Raw genomic sequence first — 27208 nt, forward strand, 5'->3', positions numbered from 1 at the left:
AATACACCGAGCTTTGTATTATGCTGCAGGTTATAAGCGTGACTTTCGTGTTTCAAGGCCGTTGAATTCTGATTTTATAAAGAATTATTAGTTTATTTGATGCCGGAGAAGGTTCTCATAAAAAAGCTTTCTATGGTTCTTGTTTTATCACACGATTCCAGTTTATCCGAATTTGTTGATATTAAGTTAATTCGATTGAACGAGATTCGGTTAATGGAGGGTAAAATACAAAATCGTCCTTTTCGTGAGGAACATTGTCTTAACCAGAACGAAATACACCGAGCTTTGTAATATGCTGCATTACATAAATCGTGTTTGTGTATTTACGAAATTGAAACAAAACTATTGGTCTCCTTAGAATTATTCGGTAAATCAAACAATTCGGTTGATCGAGACTCCGGTGTAATTGGATATTCTCCTTTATGACTTTCCTCTGAAAGTCTGTCCTCCTTACTGACTTAACAACCCTCAAATAAGGATGACTTCAGGGGAGCCATTCCATTCCTTTAAAGTGCCAGACCGCGCCGCACCTTGCTGGTCTCCAATCCCGGGTCGCATTACTGCCACGATTCCGCCGTTGAATATTTGATGGCCGCGCCATCTGACAGCAACCGTACAAGTGAGTGCTGGGCTATAATCGCTGCTGCTCATACAAGTTTAATTCGCATTTTCATTTGGAAAGTCCGGTCTGGTCTATCTCCCGGCATTTATAATGCAGGAGGCCGGCCAGGCCACTTCCTCCACCTCCACGGTGCGGTCAAGGAGTCCCCACATCCACGCCGGCATCCGTTACCCGGCCTACTCCCTGCCGGATGTGAATAATTTAGGACGTTAAAAGGATTTAACATCTCCATGGTGCGAGGTAACGTTTAAATGAGGCCAGTCCATTTTGGAAATTTCTACCTTTTTTGGTCAATTCTGAACGAAAATAATCTGTTCACATTTCACTACAGGAGACAGAAAATAAGTTACACTAATTTTAATTTTTTACAAAATATCTCTCATTTTTATTCACTGATTTACGAGTAATGTTGTAATTATATAAAACAGACGAACGTATCTGAGTGGGGTTATGAACATTTATTTTACTTATTTCACAACATTTAGACCACAATTCTTTCATAAGTTTTATAAATTCGATTGTATAAGTGAGCCCGTTTTAAGCAGGATCGGCAAAAGTTTTACCTATTGTGTGAACTATAAATTTTTAGGGGTATTCCGCGTAATATAAACGAAAAATTGAGGATTTAATGTTTTATTATTTCCCATCAACAATCAATAAATTATTCCATCATTGCATTTTTGTATTAAAAATTCTATTAATTCCTTCACAAGAAGCGGTAACATTGAATAACACTAACAATTTATATTGAGGCATAATTTGTAGATTTTTCCGTTCAATTATGGTATAAATTTAGATAAACGCTTGATTTCTTCATAAATAATATTATTGTGTTTTGAACCAACACGCTTTTAAACTGAACCGACTTAATTTTAATCGCTTAAAATAACATTTATTTATTAATTAGACGTTTTTTATATAAAATATATTATAACTCCGTCTTTAATTTAACCTATTCATAAGTTTAGATAATCTATTTACTGATACGTAAGAAGTTATGTTAAAAAGAAGTGCAATCCTAAACAATGAATACATATAATATTTCGTGTTGCAATATATATTTGCGAAGAAAATGTAATTCACAGCCTAATGGGGGCGGTCATCAGATATCTAGGCAGGCCCATGTGACGTCATGGCCACTATATAATGGCTGAAATTTATGCGAAGAGCCGTGATGGCTGATATAATATGGCTAATGCATGCGGAGGGCCTGGAATTCGGTTAATCATTGCAAATTAGACACTTGCTAATGCCAATGCCATTAATCACTTCCAGATGTGCATTATTACCCCTTTGCTGTCGGGAAATGTCTTCAATCTGCTCTACGAGCAGTTTTGCCAACCTTTATTTCTTTATCAGTAAATTTCCCTCTACTTTATCTCAAGAAATAGCCTTTGTACATAATGACCGTTTGAAAATGTTTATACGACTATAAATTTATTTAGAACCAAATGTAATGTACCTCATGATTTTGTACATTTAAATAGGCAATTTTTAAATTATTTTTGTTATTGATTATTTAATTTTAACCCAAACTGAATTAATTCTTGTTTAAGTTAGTGATTGAGTTAGGAATTGTGCTATTAAATTAATAAATAGCGATAGATCAGTGGTGTAATACAAACAATCTTACTTAAATCTACCTAGGAACTTTTAATAGTTGTAGACAAATTCGGAAAGCAGTTCAAGACTGGCTTATTAAAACATTAGTACCCATTCTAAAATATCGAAATTAAATTTTCAAAAAACAGTTATTCTGTATCTTATATTGAAGGAAGGAATCATGTATTTTATTTGAAATCGTCCAAAATTTGTTCATTATGTCCTCTCTTTAAAGAAGTATAATTTTTAACATTTGGATGTCTTAAAGTATTGGCGTAAAATGAAAAGGATTGCAACAACTTAAGACCTTCAGTACAACTTCACAACCTTTTTGTACATTCAGAACCTTTTTGTAAATTTAAAGTTTTAATTAATATTATTTTTAGTTTTTATATGGGCTGATTGAAACTTAAAGGTGTTTAGTTTTGATATCCGATTGCGGGAAAGATCTCTCTTTTAAGGGTTGTCATATGTTCGTCCGTGTTACGAGTATAATTAGTACTCGAAGCACTATGTTTTTATCCTCTGGACCTACAAATGCGACTTACTATTGTTAAATTTTGAATAAAAAATGAACAAAAAGACTTTTATTGGTTATTGTCCTTCCAAATGTGTAGCTTACCTGGAGAGAAGTGTGTTACCTTAATTGTTTTATAAATCGTCACTTTGGGTGCAACCTCAAAAATTGTTCACTCGACAAACATTGACGCTAATGGCCTGTATATATGGGTCTAGTTTACTTTCTATATTTCGAATAAATGTTTTTAATATTAATTTCGGGGCGTGGGGTTTGTGAATATCCTGTGTTTTAAACCAGTACGAATGACTCGATCGGGTTTCAAGGCGATCAATGAGGTAGTGTCTCTCCAGTCAACACAGAGAATTCTTTTCTCTGCACAGAACCTTCCTCGCAATTTAACTTGCTTTCTGTTCACATTACCACAACAATCGTCTTCCTCCATTTTGGATCCGGAGAAAACTCAGTTTTCAGCCGGAAAGATTGAGTAATCTGATGTAGTCAACACTTTACAGACAAAACCACACCTCAACACACTTCGCCATACCAAGCTCTATTTTTAAAACATTATTCTGTGTGTCAGGTGTAATATACGTTCAGAATTATACAAAGTAGGAGTACGTAACACCACCAGACTTCGCTCAGGTTGCAAGCGAAATTTCAGTTTGTTCACCAATTTATTTATTTTACGTGTCCGCCTTTGCCATCATGGTTACTCATAAGACTAATGTGAAAATGTTCGCTAACGCTCAGCAATCTCATGCGGTGACATGCACCAATATTGAACTCGGCGATGCTCATGTAGAAACGAATGTTGATGCAAAATATCAAGTCTAAAGTTCAGTTAGCTTTCGAGATATTGTGCAGACAGATAGACGGAAATGGAATCTCTCCAGCCCTTCGAGCGATAGATGCAATAATAACAGCTACACACTTGCGTGCTCATTAATTAGTACGGTTTTTTACGTTACAGTAATTAGTGACTTCTTATGTATAATACCACCAAGATCAGTATAATTAAATTTCGGTCTTTTTGTATTATCCGGTGGCCAGTCTGTCCCTATTTACTATTTGTTTTAGGCTATATAAGTTGTAAATACATAAATATGAATTATAAATATAAAAATGGAAGTTAGCATTTATGAGTCCCCACGTGGTCTGAGGTTGAATTCGGGTACTTTCGTGATATGAGGTAGGGAAAGTACCGACCGGAAATGCCCATGTCCGTAAGTGCGGGCTTTGGTGGTGTTCCGGTCGCCACTCGGAATTCTGGGAAAAAGACTCAAAATAGTACCCTAATTCAAGGTCAGATCACGTGAGCACTCGTCAAGGTTACATTGTTTCCATTTATAATACCTACTTATATCGCGTAAAAACAAGAAGTAGATAAAGATAGCGAGGCCTCCATACAATACCAAAGTACCGAAATGTTTTCCGGAAAAAGAAAAAAAAGTATATAATCAACTCCTAAATCTATACCTGAACCTGGACTACAAGCCAACTAACTGTGTTTTTTCCGCCAGTACAATGCTAAGTGGGTAAGGTAACAAATCGGGGACCGGGTGAGTAGCCAAGTAACGGGACAGGAGTGGAAACAAAAATGTGGAAATACATTAGCGGCACTAAAGAGAGTTGGAAACAAAATGGCGGCAACATTAATCTCGGGCCGGAAACCAGGTTACAATAAACACTGTGCCGCTGAGTGGCTCATTCCCGCTGTCGATAGACTAATGCTGGTCAAGAGAGAAACTAAACAAAGCTTACACGCACAATATGTTTTATTTAACGCTTCTCTTGACTTTGGTGGTCGGTGGGTTTTAAACTTTTACGGGCCGTTGGGAACTGCTCATTTTCGCTTAGCGTTGATTCATTGTAATTAGCCGATTCACGCAAAGTGCCACCTTTTTTTAGTAATAACTCCATGAATGGCACACGAATTAATACGATTTTTAATACGTGAGTAAGTATGTTCTAACAGTAATTATATTGTACAATACCTAGTAACGCCCTTATAAAGCAGAATCTACGTTGAAAGTGTTGCTGCTACTGCCTCGTTATTCAAAACGTAATGTAGGTATCATACATTTTGAGTTATATACAAGGTATTCAAAACGGTGTCAAAATTTTCTATGGCTAATAATACTTATCAGTTTAAACAAAAATCGTCCGAACATAGGGCGACAATTGTGGAGAGCGTCAAACATGTCATAACACCTGATCTCTTTCAAGTGACAACATGTTTGTAGCTCCCGGCTTGTGCAAGCATATCTTTCAAGTGGTTGTGCGGGCTTATGCGTTCACGGATTTCGTTGGAAAAAGTACCGGAAAATAGTTGGTATTTTGTAAATTGTATAACATGTGTATAAACATACTGGTTTTTTGGTTATTTAAATTTAAACATTCTCAACATACGCCATTTTGCTAATAACTTAAAACAAAAAATTTCTTATGTATCACGTATCTAAGTGATACATAAGAAAAAGTGACATCTAAATTTGGTATCTGTAACTTTACTAGTTCTAGATATAAAAAATACAAAATGGCAGCCAGGGCTAAACTACACATTACGCGAGCTATGTTCATAGGTAATTTTTTGTTTAAAATGATAAGTACTACCAGTCACAGAATTGTATGATGCCCTTTTATGAACACCCTGTATATAGTGAATGAAAATTGGTGAACGTGATTGTTTTTATTAAAGTTGTTTTAGATTTTTGTTGTAATTTTAACATATTAATTAATATCATAATGTTTCGGAAAATATTCTTGAGTTGTGTTCTTTCACAAGTTGGTTGTTTTTGTATTTGATCTAAATAACTTATAGTTACGTTTTTATCGCCACTATAAAAATGAGTTCATATGTGTCAGAAAGCTAATGTATTTATATTTTTGCTTTTAGAGTAAAATGTCGATTTATTTTTTCCCGAAACTATAAAGTTAGTTTGGTTTAAGTTGCAAACTTTAATTTTTTAATTTTAAATCGAAACTTAAGTGTTGGATCGTAACTAATAAATTATGAATTAGTTAAGGATAATATGTGCGGTTCAGTTTTGACTAGCTACAGTGAATAATTACTAATTAAACTAATGGACACATTTTTCCCCAATTAAGCGCCTAAGCTAATTCTTTCAACATCTCCCTCTTCTGTATCAATTTCGGCGTCGGATAAAGACAAGACCATCTGGCTGAAGGCAAGGGGAGTTTAATAAACGATTGGATGATTAACTCTTCTTCAGTCTTTAATGATGAGGCCCGCGAGGGATCCGTGCTGATAGTAGCTGCTGATCCGTGTAGCCTCAGCAGCCCGTCAGCGTCGTTATTCTGATTAATGAAATCGCAAGGTGGAGCGTTGTACTTTCAGTAACCCGCCCCGAGCACTTACACTGAACAATCATAAATTAATAAACATTCTACAAGTTGGTAGAAGTAAACCTACTACTGTGACCTTGGAGTTGAGGCAGATTAGATAAAGTCCCCAAAATCTTATCCCAGTTGAAAACCAGTTTCCGAACTTGATCTCTGGTTACTAAAGAAATGCGAGAGTAAAATTATAACCTCGCCGGTTTTAGCAATTCATTGGAGCAGAAACGAAATAAATTCCACGTTAGCTTCATTGATGAACAGAAGTGGGATACAGATTGATTACCTGAGGTGAACATTTATTTAGCAGAAAGATATTCTTAAATTCCAAATATATTTGAAATTGAAATTCATAACTTAAAAACTAAATTATATCTATCAGTTAGTCTATTGGTATGCTTTTAGAAAAAGTTATCAATTGTAAGTTTCAAACAAAGTTTTTCATATAAATACGGAACTTACTCACAAACATTCTATTCTAATGGATCATGGACTAACTAGGATATTAGACATAGTTTGGAACAGAACACGGAAAACGTCTTATACAAATACATCCCGCTTATTTAATTCCTATTGTATATTGTTTCGATACGTTGTATAAACATTTAATGACGTTGTGTAAGCGGCAAAGTTACGGTGGTCGTGTATAAATACGGATTCATGATTGATGATTCATTTTGCAGAATTTGTACAAAGAGAAGCCCTATATATCCGAGATGACTATAATATTTTGTTTCCTACAGGCAATATAAATTAGTCGCTATTTGCCACAAAATTTGTTTTCCTCCGCGTGGGATCGAACCTACAATCTCTGTATCACGAAACCAGCTCGTAGCCGACTGAGCTACGCGAGTGCACAGGGAACATGCGATCAATACTGGACGACTAGTTCGCGGGCCATTCTTCAGCGACAGAGGGGCAGTGCTGAGGGAGTCACTTGATTAATCAACATAACGAAGCCAATGGACTGCTGATGCAACACGGGATCAGCCACCTCCCCCCCTCACCCGCCACCGGTCCTCTCATTATGAGGTGTACAGAAAAGTTTCAAGTCATTCGGTTACTGAACGACCGGAAGGTGAAAACATTCTCCGTTTACAACCGGCCCTGAATGTGAGGAAACTGAACGTGAGGTAATGTAATGATCATGTTTGAAGAATTTCGTCACAAACTCAATTTAACGAAGTTATCTGCATATTGAATTCAACTGCCCCCCCCCCCAGTATTTTTCAATTAGCTTTGTGACTTTCTATTATGGATCCGTCTGTTTGTGTTTTCACTATTCCTGACGAAATTGTGTAGAAGATTATACAATTTGTAATTATAATGTTTCGTTCGAATTTGTAGTGTACAGTTGTATCGAACGTGAAATAAATGAACTGTACAGCTTTCAAATACTGTGACGGTACAATTACTCTTTAAATTTAAGGAATCTCATTTCCATATCAATGATGAGTAAAAAACACATCCCATTGAATTACCATACATACTTATTGTAAGAAATTTTCATCTTTAGCCGTTTCCCTAGAGGTCAAAATGATTAAATATTTTGAATTTAAATGCCTATAATATCTATCGGAGTGATAACATGTTTTTTTCAATTTTGTTCAAAAACATTTAACCCAACCAAAACCTTACATCACTACCTTAACAAATGAATATGTATAGCCTTAAAATATTGGTAATTAATACTGCGATGTTCTAGTCTAATAGTAAAATTTTTATAAAAAAATATATATGTATATTGTAGATAAAAATACTATATATTTGTATATTATATATAAACAATATATATAATATTGTACATTTTCCTTATTTTTTTCCCCGATACAACAATCTTCATATAAAAATGCTGATTTTCAGAAATTGTTAATATTATATGTAGGCTAACACCCTTTGTATGCTGTATATATATATATATATATATATATATATATATATATATATATATATATATATATATATATATATTAAGTAACGGATGCAAAGATTAGGACACATACAACGAGGGTTAGCCAGCTTATAATATTATCAATGTCTGAAAATCAGCATTTTCATATGCAGATTCGTTGTATCGGGGAATAAAATAACGAAAATGTACAAAAGAGCAAGTGCGGTGCAGTGTAGAACGACAATGTAAGGCTAGCAGTTATAGCGCGATCAGGAAACTTATAACGACGTGCGGTTACTTCTGGCCGGGGCGAGCAAGGCTTTATGGCCAGTTTCTAGCCAATCTGGCCAGTTTATGGCGCCGCTTTATGGCACGGCGACCGCCCTGTCACCTGTCCCCCGCAAAGGAATGATTTCACTGTTGATTAAAATGTAAACAACGCAGTGAGTGTGTGGAGTTTGGTTTCATTTGCTTATTAAGTGCCACCAGTACGGGAAATAATGAGATTTGTATTTATTTACGCGTACTGTGAAATAATGAACATTGTTCTGATTGTAGGCAAAGTTGTTTTCTTTTCAAGAACACGGCCCGATCTATAAAATGTAATACGAATTTTAGGAGGTGTAGACCATTGGAATGAACTTTGGAACTTAAAAACTTGCTTTTGAAGAAGATCTCATCATGACCCTATCGATAACAAATAATCGGAATTTTAGGAGGTGTCGACTTACTCAGGTAGACCATTGGAACTTAAAAACATGATTTTGAAAATATCTCATCCTGACTAACTAAAAAAATTAATTTGAATTTTAGGAGGTGGCGACTTACTCAGGTAGACCATTGGAACTTAAAAACATGATTTTGAAAAAAAAAGTATCTCATCCTGACTAACTAAAAAAATTGATTTAAATTTTAGGAGGTGTCGATTTACTCAGGTAGACCATTGGAACTTAAAAACATGATTTTGAAAATATCTCATCCTGACTAACTAAAAAAATTCATTTCAATTTTAGGAGGTGGCGACTTACTCAGGTAGACCATTGGAACTTAAAAACATGATTTTTAAAATATCTCATCCTGACTAACTAAAAAAATCATTTCAATTTTAGGAGGTGTCGACTTACTCAGGTAGACCATTGGAACTTAAAAACATGATTTTGAAAATATCTCATCCTGACTAACTAAAAAAATTCATTTCAATTTTAGGAGGTGTCGACTTACTCAGGTAGACCATTGGAACTTAAAAACATGATTTTGAAAATATCTCATCCTGACTAACTAAAAAAAATAATTTGAATTTTAGGAGGTGGCGACTTACTGAGGTAGACCATTATAGTGGAACTTGGAACTAAATTTCAATACAAATATGTCATATCAACCTTCAATATCTGTGTTTTTTTATTGTATCTCAAACTGTCAGAGTTACTGTCATTTATTTCATATGACTGTGCTTTTTTTAGAATCTGCTCTAGTCTTGTGTTTTGCTACTTACAAACCGCCAATAACTGAAAATATAAAACTGCCTAAATAAAAACTCATTAATTCTGAATTAATTATTCACGAATACTTAACGCGTGATAATAAATAACCATAAAAACATTAAATGAATATGTTTTGTGTGAGTATTACTTACCAATGACTGGCGCCGTATTTACTGGAACCCTGAATTAATTTGATAATTTTTTTAGCTTATTATCTCTTTTTAATTGTAATTTAATTATTAATTTTAATATTGCACGTCTTGCTTGTGATGATAAATTGTCAATTGCCGTTGGTATTTAAATAAGTTAATAAGTAAAATTGAAGTTATTTTCTTGGTTATATAGGGGACGTTCAGAGCGCTCAAACTCCGTCATCCGAAATTTTTAAAGACAAACATGAAAATGGTATCCAGTAGTTTTTTTTAAGCCAGAACAAATTTATGTGATCTTAAAACACATAAATTTTCCAGTGGACGATTCCCAAGGCAATGTATTTTGAAAGTATTTTATACTTCCTAAATCACGCAGTGCAGTACCCCCCCCCCCCCGAAAATATTGTCTATATACGCTACTGGTTGGAACACAATCATGTAAGTTATTATTTCCTGTTGTACTTTCCAGTTTTGCGTTTCATTTACATTAATTTCCGTTAATATCTCTTGTGTCATTGTTAAGCTGCAGAGCGAAACTAAAGAAAGCGGTATGCAGAAAGTGACTATTCCCAAATACCGATCTAACGCAACCTTGAAATATCTGTTTACGGCCCTGACTGTACCCCAATTAAAACCAATTGAAAGTACAGTCAGTGGACTGACGCACAAGTCTAAACTCGCATTTAATGACCTGGCCCAGCCAGCCCTTTATCAGCCTGGGTCGGACCACGCTGCCGAAGCTGAAGCGCCCCGATTCATTAGCATAATGAAGCCAATGGACGGCTGAGGCATCAAAGATCAGCACCGTTCCTTCAGCAAGGCTTCTTCAGCAGTCACGCAGTCTCCTTAATGACTCGGAGAGTAATTATCCCAGTCATTTACAAGCGAAACAGAAGGTGGTTGATTCTGTTGGAAACTGAATTTTAAAGCACGTTTTCTTAGTGAATGTGTTAAGTAAATTATTTATAAATACGCTTTAGGTCATCTTTTACCGGTCTCTTATTTATTTAATTTCTTTTCCAACGCGTAAAATATTACTTGGGTTATTCTAAACTCATTTATTTATACATTTAGGAACTAGAAGATAACATTTAAATGTAACCCCATTTTTTCTCTAATTCTATGATGGTTGCATTTGGCAAAAATAATGATTCAATCTTAAACCACCAATGTGTAGTTTATTGTTTCCATCTTTCCTTCCACGAAACGAGATAATCAAGGCCTTATTGAAATGTGTTTACAAGTAATTTAGAGGATTTTTTTAAATCGTGGATTTGGGTTAAAAACGTCAATTTATTACAAGTTTTATAATTTATACGAAGTTTTTATTAATGTGGCAGCATTAAAAACTTGATGGTGCTTCTCAATTATCCGATCTGAAACGTGCCGCCAGGTTACTTTGTGTTTGTGACTTCAAACTTTCTACCAATTACTGTTTTTGCAATAGATGATGCCAGTTCTTAATGCATTCAAATTCGTCAGTGATCTTAAATATTCAGTAATATTTCAAAAAATTTCAACACATTATTAGGTGAAGTCCACGTTATATGTATCAACATTTAGTATCATTAACACACCACACCAAAAAAAAAAAAAAAAAACAAAAAAAAAACAAAAAACCGTAATACTCATTTTGAAATTGCTTGTTAAATTTCAAAAAAAACCTCTTCAAGTAATATTTCCTTTAACAAGTAAATAAAGTGAATTAAAATAGGTTGAATTAAAAAAACTAAACATCAATTCTAAAATAAATATTGATGTGATGTAATTCTATTAGGACGAGAAGTCAATTATGAATTTTCCTCAAGAGGGAAAGGTAAGTAGTTGTCTTTCCCTGAGGATGATTGACGATTTCGGAAAGTTCCCGATTGAAGCAGCCTCCCCGCTCATCTGTCAGACAAGGGTAGAGTGGGATAGTGGATCCATCTGGTATTCCTGAGTGACGGAAAACAAGGTAAAGTGCTTCCTTAGCCGAGGCAATACAGGAGAAATGCCTTAGCGACGTGAAACATTAAGCGAGCTGTCTACGCACTTCACGGTGTAGTGGTACTCGTGCTATTTTAGGTCTTGCTACGAGTTTAAGTTTGAATTTAAGTTTATTTAATTTTCTACGAAACGCTCCGCGGGCTTGTACGAATTTATCGGCTTAAAACTGTAACTACCGTAAAATAAATTTATCATCACGAAACGTTCATCGTCGCGTTGGGGTGAGGTTGCGGGTTTGGCTAAGAGGTCACGGGTTCGATTCCTGGGTAGGTCATGACAATTTGCATCTTTTTATAAGAACCAGCTGAACTGGTGGCCATATCAATTTTGGACTGATAAGAATAATGGTTGTTAGTAAATTTTAAAATAGTTCAGGCCTGCTTTTAAATCGTATGATTATGGTTATTATCATAACATTATAATTCTATCATTTCTCAGTTGTAGACATTTCATCCTGAAAATCTGTCAATTTGGAGATTAATGTTACTTTTAAATGTTTAGTTAGGAAACTATTTGAAAGAACTTAAACTTCTCTATATCTTAAAGAGCATGTGATTGTGTTTAGTAATTTTTTAAAGATTTTTGTGTTGTTCAACCCAATATCAATATCATTATTTAAATTTTGAGAACTTTATTGGTACATAATGTGCATTTGTCAATAACTTGTATTTATATGAGAGGTCCCGGGTTCTATTCTCAGGAAGGTCAATAAATATTTACAAATAGGTTCAACTTAAATAGATATTGGCGTAGAAAGGATCTATCTAGTAAATAAATAAACAACACCTTTTAAATCCTTACTCTGAGTTGATTAAACGACTAACGGTATGTTTCGTCAAGTAAACATTCAAATATGTCAACATTTCCTGCTGTAATGGAGACCAATCCCAATCATTTGAACTCCGTGGTCGAACGGTCTAAGGCGTCATACTTAAATGAGCACAGGTTCTGTCTACGTCTTTCTGTACCAACTTTCTACCCGAATCTGCTTGTTCACCTCCTCCACAGATCTATAACATTTATAAAATAGTAAAAATAAGGCTAAAAAGATTAACCTTTCCTTAAAAAAATGTTTCTAAACATTATAATATTTTATTTCAATTTGTATTTATTCCTGATTGATTTGTAAGTCTCATATTAATTTATGAATTTCGGATTTAAAATGTCTTAGATAAATCCCCAGTTCAGTTGTTCATTATCAGCTTCGTCGCAGGGACGCTTTGCGAGTTATTGTGAAGGGGTAATCTAACTTGAACCAACAAATTAAATTACTTTTCAAAATTTAATTTCAGTAAATCATCCCATCCGTTGATTTGTTTTCCAACTTGTTTCCCTGCTCTCAAAAAGTACATAACTCTTGTTTCTTGGTAAAGTTTGCGGAGTGGTCCAAACTTGTAATAATAAGGAGTGAATTCAATCTTGTAACTTAGACAATATAAGTTGGTCGCTACATTATGTTCTCTACCTCTCCCGATATATCTTTCTTTATCTTCTTCCTTCCCCCGTTGTTCTCCATCTCCCGCTCCACAATCGACATTTAACTCTCTAAACATGTCAGTCCTGTTTTATCTCCTCTCCGTTTTCCCTCCATGCACATTTTCTTTATTAGTCTTTCTTGCCCACCACCCGGACGAAATAAATGCTCCAACGCGGGCATTCTGTGAGTTCCGTGAGGGTCCTTCAGGGTGGTTTAGGTTGATTAACCCTTGTCATAAAGTTGTACGCTTTTGAGAGGAGTCTGTTAATTTCCAAAACAATATGTTTCTTTTTATTTGAAATTTGAAATCTGGTTATCTCTTTTTCAATTAATGTCAATACCTATAAATTCATGGTTTAAAACGGTTTTTTTATTTTTACATACAGTTTAAATAAACCTCAATTATTATCAACCAAAAATGTGTTCTTGTCTATATTTTTGGAACTACTCTTTTTCGAAATTATTGATCTCGTAACCAAACGGGTGCACTTTTATTTAATCGTTCGTGGATCAACATTTGTGGTCATTGCGCTCAGTCGATTGTAGCCATTTCTGAGGTTGTTCACCATTAGGTACTTAAATGAGTCATGATAACACATTATAGAACTCTACGTTTAACGATTTTTATAGCCTAAAAATATTCCAATATATCATCGAAACCGTAGTTGATTTCGTTTCATAATCAATACAAATCGGATAATGTAAGTTGGTCTAATTAAGAGTGGAAGTATAAATATTTTTCTCGTTCAATTTTAAGTATGCGTTTCAAGACCAATAATTGCAACAACCCTCCTGAAATCTAGGAGATTGGAATATAAATTAAGGCACATAACTATTATTTTAGAATGATAAAACATCTTTATTACGACCTAATTTAAAACGCTGGAATGCTTTCACTTGTAGTTAGACTAATTGACATGTCAGAAGTTCAAAATGATTTAAAGTGAAGCACAACCGTATTTTTCACCAATGCAGGGATATCGGAAAAGTTTGCCTGGACTTTATTTTCAACAGGTAGAGGATACGGAGACGTCCAAACCACTAAACTATCATACATAGAACTTGTTTCAGAAGTGTTTCACACGATTCCACCCGTCCTCGACATAATTTTCAGGAACACTATTTTACTTCATCCTTTTGCTTAGTTCTGTTGGTGGAGTTTTGGATATTTTGAAAGTAAACTATTATTACTGTGTTTTCTAGCAAGCTAGATCAGAATTTTCCAAGGACCTCGGAGTGAATACGATTGAAACTGTAATTTATTTCAAAATAGAGTTTCAAAATCTTCTTTGTAAAGAACCTTACCTTTAATCCATTAAAAAATTCAGGTTAATATGCTATTCTACGCTATCTGTATTTTAAAATAGGACTGCAGGTTAACGAAAGGATTTTTTTGTAAACTAGCTATGAAAGGCACCTTCTGAAAGCTTGCTTTCAAAGATACGGAAAGACAAACAAGCTATCTTTGAATATAATATTTAAAATTCAACTAATCTTTTGGTAAAGGTGAGATAAAAATACATTTTTGACTATATTTGATAAAACTTTACCGTTATCACAAAATTAACGCTTCCTTTACGTTTTACTTTCATTTTGTTGTTTGCTGACGCTTGTAAATTATGTACTCTTTTTTAAGGCTGATTTTATTTTAATTAGATGATTCGAAAAGATGAAAACATTTAAGTACATTTGCCGTCGTTAATATACAAGAAGTCAAATACCTCATATAAACTGAATTCTATATGAATAATACACTGAATTAGCCATCAACGTATTTAATATCATATGTAATATATAGCATACTTTCGTAAAAAAAGGAATTTATATGTAAACAAACATCAATACATACTCTTTCGGCATAACTATCCATATGGTATCGAATTCTCAAATGTACTTTGAACTTGAAACTCTCATCTATGCAGATGCAATTTTGAGCAGAAATTATTTCCAACAAGCTAGGTCTTGGAGACCATTTAAAATGGATTACGGATTTTGAGTGCTTTTGAAATTTTGATAGTTTTTCGAGTCTCTAACATTAATAAACATAATTCACATTACGTCAATACTATATCAGTCTAATTTAATCTCCAATTACATTCACCTTTCGTGTCTATTTGCAGCCTAAATTCTAACACGGCTGTTACAAAATCATCCGAATCTCCGTAGCTCATATTGTGCCATTTAGGTTATTGTACCAAAACAAGGCGCGGTAGTCCCTTTCTTCTCCCTCTCACAATACAGATGCAACAGAAAAAATGACAGAATAATCGTCATTTTGCCGAGCCAGTTAAATTACGCGGCAGATTTGCGGCCCGCGTCTAAATCATTTGGCCGACCCATGACGGCTGTGACGTTTTTAATTTAAACAGTTAATTAAATCACTCGTGCGTAATGAGATCGTTCCAATATGGCGGCTCCAATGCAAGATGACCGGCCGCGATATCGTTGACGGTCGCAATGAGAAGTCTTTTCAAATCCATAAATTAAAAACCGCTTCCTTGTTTTACAAATTAAATAACAGTCCCATCCCTGCACACAGATCTTCCATCTTTGCCAGTTTCAAATGATCTGAAATGATGTGAAACTGTCCAAACGTTAAATTTGTTACGTTATCAGTGGCATACATTGAAGATCGTAATAGGATTGTAATCCGTATAAGAAAGTTAATGGTAGCCAAATTTGGTCACAATACTTGCAAGCTGTTTTATTCTATTGAATGAAAGTAATGCTTCAAAAAACTATTCAGATTTTTGTTACCGAAATACCACATGAAAGTAGGTACTATATTGTGAACATATCATCCACAAAATTACATTTATTTTGCACTATTTGAGCATTAATTCAATTGTTTTCACATCATCTCATGCGTTGAACCGTCTTTACGGAAGATTGACGTAATGACCAACATTACACCACTAGTGAGGTAAAACTTCCTTCGGATATGGAACCTTTGAAGGAGGAATTTTAAAAATAGTTTGATATGAGACGCCTTAAGATGAAAAAACTCACGCACACTAAATGCAATTTGGGTATACGGAAATTTTATGTACGTGATCTAGTAAATTGCATCGAGTGATTAAAATTCCTTTAAAATTAAACACTCTCAGCCACGTTGTGCAAATCTATTCCCGTGTAAAGTGATTTTTACACGACTAGTTTGGTAAAGAGTGAGTCAATACTGAAATTACTGGTCTCGAGTAATTGAGTTTTTTAACGGATATCCTAGTGATAATACAAAAAGACGGGTTTACGAACTTGAATAGTGGCCCCGTTCTTTGTGCGGGAACGAGTGTAGACGCAAGAAAAGTAAATCGGAAGCGGAGAAACCCCTCCCCGACTAACACTGACAGGGAGAAAAATGTGGCAACAATCAGTAAAATGGGGATTGTCGGACTCGGAGTAATAAATCTGTGACAGGTCCAGTAGCAAGATTAAATTCTTGTCGGGGTCGGCATTATATATTCACACGCCCGGTCTGCACTAACGAAGATGGAGCGCGGCAAGATGAATCCATGGTCAATATGTGTCCAAAGTTAGGGCGAAGATTACCCTGTCCAATTAGCGGCTGCCTGTAGTTAGGGCAACTTTGCCCTTGTGGTCGTCCCTCACTCATTCTGTCACTTGGCAACTCTTGGTGCCTGTATATCCCGAGGGGACCGGTACAGACCTGTTTACCATTAAAACTTCTAAGGTAGCCTATTAGGTGCTTAAATCAGCACCTATTGATGTCCCGTTATACTAGTTATGCAGCCATTCTTCCCGCACTAGGCTGAGCGCCCTGTTGTGTGACCAAAACTGCGTAGGTACACATGGGTTGACACTCTCTTAACCGAGAACTTGCTTTTAATTGGTAAAAGTATACCTGCTGCACAAAAGGATTTTAATTGGTCAACACTTGGTAGAGTGATTTCAAACTTTTTATGTAATCTTAATTTTTTAATCTATAGTTTTTCTTTTATTAATTAATATTTCATCAATGATATACTTGAATTGTAATTTAATTTATGTCGCGTGCTTTCAGCATTCAGAACAATTCAGAATTTACAACTGCCATTCTCAATGCTTGTAAAAGTTATTTAGAGTGATCTGTGCTTAAATAACTACTGAGGTAAAGAAAGCGGAGTGTTACCGACTCTACGTGCATTAGCTACTTATACTTTAGCGTAAGCCTACTTCGCTCGGTTTTATTATTAATGGAGAGGCTGTGCACGAATACTGTAGTCGTAGCACAAGAGGGTTGTGATAAATTCTGGTCTTGTCATGTAGTCTTTGTGGCTATCTGACGTAGAGACTTTGAGACCATCTCGTGAAAAAGCGTGGTGGTATCGAGTGTAGAGACTTCGTGGTCATCTGGTATAAGAGACTTTGTGGCTATCTGACGTAGACACTTTATGACCATCTCGTGAAAAAGCGTGGTGGTATCGAGTGTAGTGTAGAGACTTCGTGGTCATCTGGTATAAGAGATTTTGTGACTCTCTGACGTAGACACTTTGTGACCATCTCGTGAAAAAGCGTGGTGGTATCGAGTGTAGAGACTTCGTGGTCATCTGGTATAAGAGATTTTGTGACTATCTGACGTAGAGCACTTTGTGACCATCTCGTGAAAAAGCGTGGTGGTATCGAGTGTAGAGACTTCGTGGTCATCTGGTATAAGAGATTTTGTGACTATCTGACGTAGACACTTTTTGACCATCTCGTGAAAAAGCGTGGTGGTATCGAGTGTAGAGACTTCGTGGTCATCTGGTATAAGAGACGTAGAGATAAGGTAATCTCATGTAAAAGCTTCGTGGATATCTTATTTAGAACCTTCGTTACCATCTAGTACAAACGCTTCAAGGCTTCCTGAAATAGGGCTTCGTAGTCATCTGACGTAGAGTCTTAATGGCCATACTAAGAAATCTATACTGAACGTTTAATTATTCTGGAGATAAAAAAAATTGTTATACAAAAAAATATTTCTTGCATTCATTGTTTTGAAGTTTATCGAAATATTTTATAATCAAGAACTAATCAGATCTTGTTGTTTTATACTGTATAACTTTAGTAATTAATTCATATTTTGTGTGTTGCAGGTTTTGGATTCGTAACGTTTCAATGCGAGGACATCGTGGACAAAGTATGCGAGATTCATTTTCACGAAATCAACAACAAAATGGTAAGTAATTATTGGCTCCAATTAGCCAAATTCAACTTTAGCGTAAACAATCATCTTCGGTCAACAGTCCAAATTGGATACAAATGAAGTGTAATCCATTACGGGACAGGGATGAAATATTAAACTGGGACATTCGATTGCGCGAAATCCGTGCAATCGTTTTGAATTATGGGCCAGATTTTGGTTCAGCCAGTCCAGTCCGGATCGGGCGCTGTAACCGAGCACATAACGAATTAGCCGCTGTCAATCGCACAGGCAATTCCCAATTAATCAAGCCGATTGTTGGGGGATTGTTCAGTGCTCTGTGAACATGTACACTTTAACTTCGGTTCACGCTGGAGAGGCTCTCGTCCTGGTGGTCAAACTCATCCCAGATGCAACCGATAAAGCATCGCCTACACAAGGTGTAAAAGAGACACTTACCAAATCAAATCAAAATCGTTTATTCTCCGAAGAATTTTACAACAGATATATATTAATATATTCATTGGTCTTAAATATACAATTGAAATAAATATTTGCTTTTTAAAGTTTTAAAATTAAAATTTATATTTCTAATTTAATATATTTGAGAAATATTCTCACATGGGCTACTAAAGCCTGTGTGTGAGAACGAGTCACCACAAAGCACTCAGTCGGTATTTGAAACCGTAAAAATTTTAGTCTTACAGGAAATTAAGTAAAAACAAAATAAAGTCAAAATAATGTTTTATAGAAATGAAAAATAAAATTAAAGTGAGAATGTATTTAGATGAGTTAAGTGAATGGAAATTATTATTATTAGAAGGACAACATGACCAAATGTCGGAGATCAAGACCACGGACAGGCCTTGGTGCAACACTTAGTTCACTGACGGACATCGGAAAAACTGCGTAAAAAATTCACCATTCCTTATCATCGAGGGTTGTTATCTATATTTATAGCATTAACGTATTAGTCGCGCATGACCTCCCCCCCCCCAGGAGACACACACACACTCAAATTCACATACACAATTAATAAATTAATAATTTTTAAATTGTTTTTCTGAAGATCAATATAGGCCGTACTTTATGAACTCTTATGTATTTATGACTCGTACCTTGTCAGGCGAAAGCTGAGAAATCTAAATTGGGAGCGTAGATTATGTACAGTATTCTATGGAAACGATTTATTATGGAAACGATTGATTATGGAAACGATTGATTATGGTAACGATTGATTATTGAAACGATTGGTTATGGAAACGATTGATTATGGAAATGATTTGATTATGGAAACGATTGATTATGGTAACGATTGATTATGGAAACGATTGGTTATGGAAACGATTGCTTATGGAAACGATTGATTATGGTAACGATTGATTATGGTAACGAATGGTAACGATTGATTATGGAAACGATTGGTTATGGAAACGATTGCTTATGAAATGAATGATTGGTTATGGAAACGATTGATTATGGAAACGATTATGGAAACGATGTTATGTTATGGAAACGATTAGTATATAAACGATCAATGCCATACAAAATGGCGATTGCTTGCATTATTGGATGTTAAATGACCTTGATATCTTTTATACGTGATTTTTCATAACAGTGACTAAAAAGATTGAGGTAAATATTAGGTAAAGTAATTTTAAATACGAAATCTCCACACTCGTACCTTTCTAGGACCTTTCCTTATTATCATATAGAATGATCAAATATAGTTTCTGAGACTGATAACGACGGTTGATAAAAGTATTCACACAATAAACCACGGTTGAGAATGAATAATCAACGTATGAATAAACCAAATATAAATAGGCACATGATTTGCGGTTTGATTCATTGGTACGTATTGACTTGTGGTAAACGGTACTTGTAGTACTACTCTGTAAACAAAACACCTTGTAAACAACACCCGTTGTTTACAATGTAACCGGAATGGGTCCGTTCACGTGTATTAAAACGGAAAAGGGACGAATTATAATGTATTTACACTGGCGCACACACGCGTTGATACACGCACACCACCGCTGGGTCTCCCAGTGGCAATGCACGTTGCTGAGGCACACCACAATAATTACGGCATGCGAGTCAGTATGTGTGGCTCTTGACTGGTGAATTGATCGCTCCAATGCCTTCTTAATGAGAACACCTTCCTTTCTAAACAACCCCTCGCCCCTCTCACTTAGGCCTGCTGGTTTATTCTATCACCTTTACAGATTGTCAATGGTGGACATGTTAATAGTTCCCGCCACGCTTTTAGCGTTCACCAACTGACCTTCAACCCCTATGCAGACTACCCTTGTTTGTAGCAAAGCGCTTTTAAAAAAAGAAATTGGAAATTGTTTTGTTAAACGTAATAAAACGTTATTTAAATGTTACCTCTTCGCTTTAAAACACAGAAACTGCGATTTATTTTGTTAAATAAAATAAGAAGTTAGATAAATGTTATCTTTTGAAATAGTACCCAATTTAACAACCAAAAGATCGGAGATACTGAAACCCAAAAACTTTCTAAACCATCTGCCTCTAAGTTTGGTTTTCGCAAAATATTTGCTGGACTTTGCTTATGGAACTTGGAAGGTAGATGAAAATTACTATAGGCCTGGATTTTTCGCTCAACGCGTGCTGTAACAAGTAACACATATTTTGTTTCTAGAATCACGCAGAGTAATCAACTGTGACAAATTACCCGTTCTAGATGACTACTTTTGCTAACTGTGGGGTTTTTATTATTACTCATGGATGATTTGTAATCCCTTATTACTTGTTTTAGAAAATCGTTTTGAGGAATTCGATTTTTACAGAAATGTAGCATACACTAGCTGTATGCTCATTGAGGTTGTAAAAGTAATTGTTCAAAGTTTCCATGTCGGTTTCTGAAAGAAAGATTTAAATCAAGTGGAAGTTTTTTTATTATAATACAACCAATCTCTCCTGTTAGATTTATATTGGACTCGAAATAATCATCAAACGTAGATCGTTAGGCAACATTGAATACACAAGTCCTTATTGGCTATAAGGTGTTAGCAAACTAATTCAATTAATTTTATCAAACTTCTACACAGAGGATTTTTACTCAGGTTTAATGAGGCAAAAAATTTTCAAGCTCGGCAACTAAGCTAAAACAAATACTTATTAGCTAAAAACGTGCATGTTTCTCATTTTATTAAGGAAATTAGTTTCATCTTTTGTTATCGTCAAATTTGTAAAATGTAAATTGCTCAAAAATTAGATCGTTAGCAAGTTCGTGACATTTTACTCCAACGTGTATTTATTTTGAAGTGGTTACCTGTTAAATCTCATTTAAAGTTTTAAAAATTGTTCAAAAACCTGCCATAGAACCTAGGATACCGAACCTTCATTATTGGCGAAATCAGTTGTTGGATATGAAAATGACAGCAAAAACAAATTTCGTACGAGAATTTGCTCAAGCTGAGGTAAAAACATATAATTTTATTTGGTTTGGGCGTTGGGCTTAGTTAATTTACGCTAACATCCACTTACATTAACTTACGTGAACTCACACTATAACGCGTAGTGAACTCTGCCCAATATATGGTTTGTATATGGAAGCTTTATTGTGTAGGCATATGAGTTCTTAAAATATTTCCACTATGGAACCTTTCATTTTATTAAGTTTTTTTTTTTAAACCTTTGTACTAATGAGAGCTAAAATGTTGAAAAAATGCCGATGTTATGTGTTGCACAGGTTGCATAAGCCAATTGTGGCCTCTACCATATAAATGTAATCCTTTAATGTAATAATTCTGAACTACCGCTGCAGATAATCAGTTATGTGTATTTAGAATGTTACTTCTGAGGCTTTCAGAAATATTGACAACAATATTTTGTGTGTATATTTTAATGAGTGGTTAAATCATTGTGAAGACGTCAGCCAATGTTTTGCGCACCCTGTCCCTCTGGTTAGTTCCCGCCGTTTTTCCCGCCAAGATCGATGCCTAGGCAATTAGCCATTTCTTGTCGGGCGGCAAAAACCGGCACGCCCCTCTCGTCAGGAGGCGTTTCCAATCTTGAGCCCGGTTTACCGTCTTAATCTGCCTAAAAGTTACGTTTCCGTTACGGCTCAGTTGTCACAAACACCGAAAAAGTTTTAAAATTATACTTATATCTGAAAATTCTATATTGACTTTGAGTAATTGAACAATCATTTCATTCATACAATCTGAGTATGTTTATCTATATAATTTGTGGTGACTGTGTACGTTTTGCCATAATTTTTTAAATCTAAGTTGGTAATCCTGATTTTATCAATCAGGTGCTGAAACTCATAAATGCAGCTGGTTTAACGTTTTCTGGAAATACTCGAACTGTACTAAGTATCGGCTAAATGAAAATTAAAAACACCATGTTTAAGGTACTATTCAATCTGCAAAGATTTAGACCGAGAAGAAGGTGAAATAAGGTTTTACTCTATAAACATTTTCTCAAAACATATTTGATGAACTTGTACTTAATTGAGGGGTTTAATAACAGCACTGTAGCATTGCGTAAAGAGTAACCTCTTCGTTTTTTCCAATTATTTAAGATTTATATTTTTAACTAGTAAAATTGTTAAAGTTAATGTATCGAACATTTTGAGGCAAGAAAATTAAAACTAAAGAATTGATGTTTAGATTCGCAGTTACACGACAAGAAACTAAAGAGGTTTGTTTAAAGAAACAACATGGAAGTATGAGTTTATGTAATATTTTACTACACAAGAAACCGAATGCAATTTTTAGACATATGGCGTAATCTTAACATAATTGCATTGTTTATTATCGTAATTTATATTATTTGTCATTCATCTACTTTTTTATTTTTATTTATTTTCTCATAAAAGATGGTATGTATTAAAAATTTAAATTATTAAATAACTCTAATAGTTATATTTAAATGGGGTCAAAATCTATTTCGTACTAATGATTTATTTCGAAAAATATGGTAACTTAATTCAAAGTGTACGATTTCTCTTAAGACCTGTGTAAAACAACCAAATTATTTATTTACCTTCTGAAATGTTTGGAACCGCATAAGTTGCCATTGTTGCACTCCGAATTCAATCGTCTAGACGAAGTGCCTCACTCCTGCATTAAATGTAACTAGCATCGTCTGCATTGAAGCTCCTTGCTGTATCCAATTCCAAATAGGAAATTGAAAAGACAGGAGAGCTGGTGAGAATCCATCAGCAGACCTTAGTTGGACAGTTAATTTCCAGCCGAACCTAACTTACATTTATCACTTCTCCCTTGTGGTAAATACCTCCACTTGTGTGGAATTGTCAGTGAGATGGGATAGAGCCAACAGTTCGGCTTGCCGAAGCCCTGTCAGCTCATTTACTCCACCGCCGCACCGATGGCGTGTTTGCCGCACCGGTGTCATGTTTGCCGCACTTTCAGTCGATACGCGGACCTCATAAATTCTTTCGGCTTGCTACCATTATAGATTGTGGTATTTTTGGATTATTCAAGTAAACCATAAAAACGCTGAATTTTTCATCTTAAAATGTAAAATATAGTAGATAATGTTTCTAGTTCTGCAATATGTTTCACAAATTCACAGCGATGAAATGTTAACAAGAATTAATTACATTTTATGTACAGTAATGTGTTTGTTATGAAAACCCCATCTAAAATTATGTTATTGCATAAGTTTAACTTGTAATTTACCTGACGTTGCAGGAACAATAATTATCGCCCTTAATTATTCCTAGTGCTTTTTCTCCAATCATACAAAACTTTAAACAAAATTGTTTACTGTCATGTTTTCTACTCATCTAAAAGTATCCCTCCTAGGGGGACTTCTAAGGTACGACGAATTTTCTTTCCTGAGACATCGTGGCAAGATCGTCTCTATTCGTGATCTTAGTCGTTTATCCCAAAACAGTTTATCTACGAGGTAATGTACTTCAAATCTTACTCATTAAATACAGATCCCATTATCACTATTAAATACTTATATTTATTTTACATTACTTTTTTAAACTACTTTATATAAAATTGTACCTTGATTAAGCAACGGAAACGTCTATCTTCTTGGACAGTTAGGAAGAGAAAGAAGGACGCTACGTCATCCTATCCATAATAATTACTTAGAACGTTTCTTTTCTTGTCCACTTCATCCATTGTAAGCATTCCAACAGCAGGATCAATTACTTTGGATGGAGAATAAAAAAATTCTTAGAGACGTGCCGGGCGTTGCAAGTGATGAAATGAAATTAAAAATAACAAGAATAGTAGGGGAAGGATGTTTAGAGGAGGGCTTCTCATTAAGGAGGCATATTGAGGCGATCAATTCACAGGCTGACGGCAAGAGAGGTGCACACATTGACTCTCTACCTGCTACGACTGTCGTACGCCATGAGCGTGCCTGCACATCTATGTAGCCCTGAACAAACTCGCCGCCCCCCCGCCCCCACACCTCGTTATGCTTTTGCTGTCACATTTAATTAAAATCCTGGTATTTGCCTGTGCTTCGTTTCTATCTGATTCCCGGAAAACAAAGATTAAAATCTTACATTGACGTAGATTGTTTAGGTTTACAAAATAATACTTTTGTTTGTTGAGCATAATGTAAATAATTTTGTCTGCAAAACATACCCCAATTTGCATTTTACGTACGAAATGTCTAGTTTTTCATGAAGCCTATAGATACACTTTCCCTAACAAAAGTGTCAACCAAGGAATGAAGGTTGAGATGAAAAGGTACAAAAAGTGTAAACATATAAAATTATAAATGTTTATATAACGCATACACAAAAGGCAAGAAAGGAAAATTGATTGATTAAGACACGTTTAATTTGAAAGACTTGGAAAAAACCTCAAACATTTCCATTTTGGGAACACTTCTTGGTTGTTTATGTCAAGAGTTGTTTTCGATGTTTATATCCTCGCTCTCACCTTAGCAATTTACTAGTAAACTACTTAATAAGACCGTCGATAAGAGTACGAGTAAGGTCGTAGTATACTTTTAAAAGAATAAAATAAGGCCTTGGCCATGGATCATATGTTTTACGGTAACGAAGAATCAACCTTGTTAAACGCCACGATATTCTATATTTCCTCAGGCAACTCCATTATTGGATTTATCTTGTACAGTAGGTGGTTTAGTAAGAGGATATCTTATTTGGAGTATATTAGCCTTCGAAACAGCGTAGTTACGTAATTTTATCTTCTTCTATAGGAAAGATATATAATCTTGTTTTCCCCATACCAAAACGCTATTTTTGCAACAAATTTACCAGAAAGTCGTATTATTGTTCACGGTTCAAACCGTCTAAAATAATTTTACACTTATTCTTCAGCTTATGGTGTCAATGCTACTATAAATTCTCTTCCTATCCTTCCTTCATGGATGCATAAGTCAACTAAACATGGTATCGATCTTTTCCAGGTTGAATGCAAGAAAGCGCAACCAAAAGAAGTGATGCTTCCGGCGAATCTAGCGAAGACCCGAGCGGCAGGAAGAGGAGCTTGCGGTGAGTTGTTAATGGTCAGCCCTTCCGCGGCGACAGCGAGCAACGCCCCGGCCAGTGGGGCTACCTACCGCTACACCCCGTACCCGCTACCCACGCCCATTACACCTTCCTACCTCCAGTTTCCCGCCCCGGGCACCCCGGCCCTGTACAACGTAGCTGGAGCCATGCAAGCGGCAGCGAGCTTCAAGCGAGTCATGGCTGCAACCGCTGCCGCCCTCAGACCTCCGCCCACCCCGACCCTTACCTACAGCATGAGTGACCTCTTGGGTGTCCAAGGGCTAGACATGTCCGCCGTGTACCACCCTGCGATCCCGGCAGCCATCGGGCTCTGACCGGTCATCACCTCCTTCCCGCGACCCCAATAATTCTGCGGACATTCGCTCTGACGACCCGTCTCTTAATCCACTCGACGACTTTTGTAGGTACCACGCAACTGAAGTGAATTCAAAGCTCAAGTATAGACCGCGTCAAAAATTTAGTAATCTCACGCTGACAGGACACTAACATGCTTAGATAAAGTTTGTTCCGCTAAAACTAACGTTCCTAATTACAATGCTGGATAGCACTTCCTATTGAAACTTAAACGTGTTACGTTAACCCATTCAACGAATAAAGTGCCATGATTAAAGTCATAATTCGAACCCGTTTAGTTAGATAGTGCATTAGTATTATTAGATTAGCTCAAACTCACTGACCTCACTAATTTTAAAACGGGTAAAGTAGATTATTAGAATCAATCAATTAACAGACATTAAGACTGTGTTACGCCTTAGTAGTGTTTTGTTATATTTTGTGCCATCAGAGTAGGGGTAGTTCCTATCTGTGGAGACGTTTTTGAGGTTGTAGTTCAATAGTTTATTAGTACTTACATAGGGTTGGCCTTCAAAGAAGTCTTTCTTAATCTGTTGTTCTCTTGCAACACTTATCCAATTTCTCATCATTTCCAAGTAAATATTCAATGAAGATACTAGAAGATTTTAGTTATATTTAAAGATAATATTGAAAATCTCAAGGTTCAGAAAAATTTCATTCGCCTAGTGAATTCCATATATAATGTATTCAGCGTAGACCATACATATCTTTAATTTAGACCTAGGCAAATCTAGGTCTACATAAGGGAACGTGTTCAATATTAAGATGTCTAATAAACATATAAACGTTAACATTTTAATAATTCTTAGTACCCTTTAACAACACAATTATTGTTTCGTACAAAACATCGTACATATTCATTAATTTTTAGATTTATGTTAAGAACTTACCTTCGGCATAAAGGTCGTCAATTGTTGTTTATTTACGAATATAAACATTCAAGCATTATCAAGCATATAGGTATTAATTAGGGAAATCAGAAATTCTAACCATTTTCACTTGTGTGACTTTTACGTTTTCAAATCCAAATCGTATGCCTACATGTGATATTTTTAGCGTTGTAAATATTAACCGTGATAGTGGAAAACAACGTTGTGTTCCTTAGTCACGATCTCCACTTTTGTAATAATTAAAAAAAGT

At 35.3% G+C, this 27208-nt stretch overlaps 1 protein-coding gene across 12 annotated transcripts in view; it reads left to right on the plus strand.

Moving 5' to 3' along the window:
- Positions 1-27208, plus strand: part of LOC124367080 (RNA-binding protein Musashi homolog Rbp6) — a 1248673-nt gene that overhangs the window by 1167221 nt on the left and 54244 nt on the right. For all 12 annotated transcript variants that reach the window (XM_046823725.1, XM_046823728.1, XM_046823720.1 and 9 more), the window contains 2 exons: positions 18161-18243; positions 25612-25696. In XM_046823725.1, coding sequence (XP_046679681.1) covers positions 18161-18243; positions 25612-25696 — 168 coding nt within the window. The remainder of the gene's footprint in view (positions 1-18160; positions 18244-25611; positions 25697-27208) is intronic.

The sequence above is a fragment of the Homalodisca vitripennis genome, chromosome 8, assembly GCF_021130785.1.
Source record: "Homalodisca vitripennis isolate AUS2020 chromosome 8, UT_GWSS_2.1, whole genome shotgun sequence".
Taxonomy (NCBI): Eukaryota; Metazoa; Arthropoda; class Insecta; order Hemiptera; family Cicadellidae; genus Homalodisca; species Homalodisca vitripennis.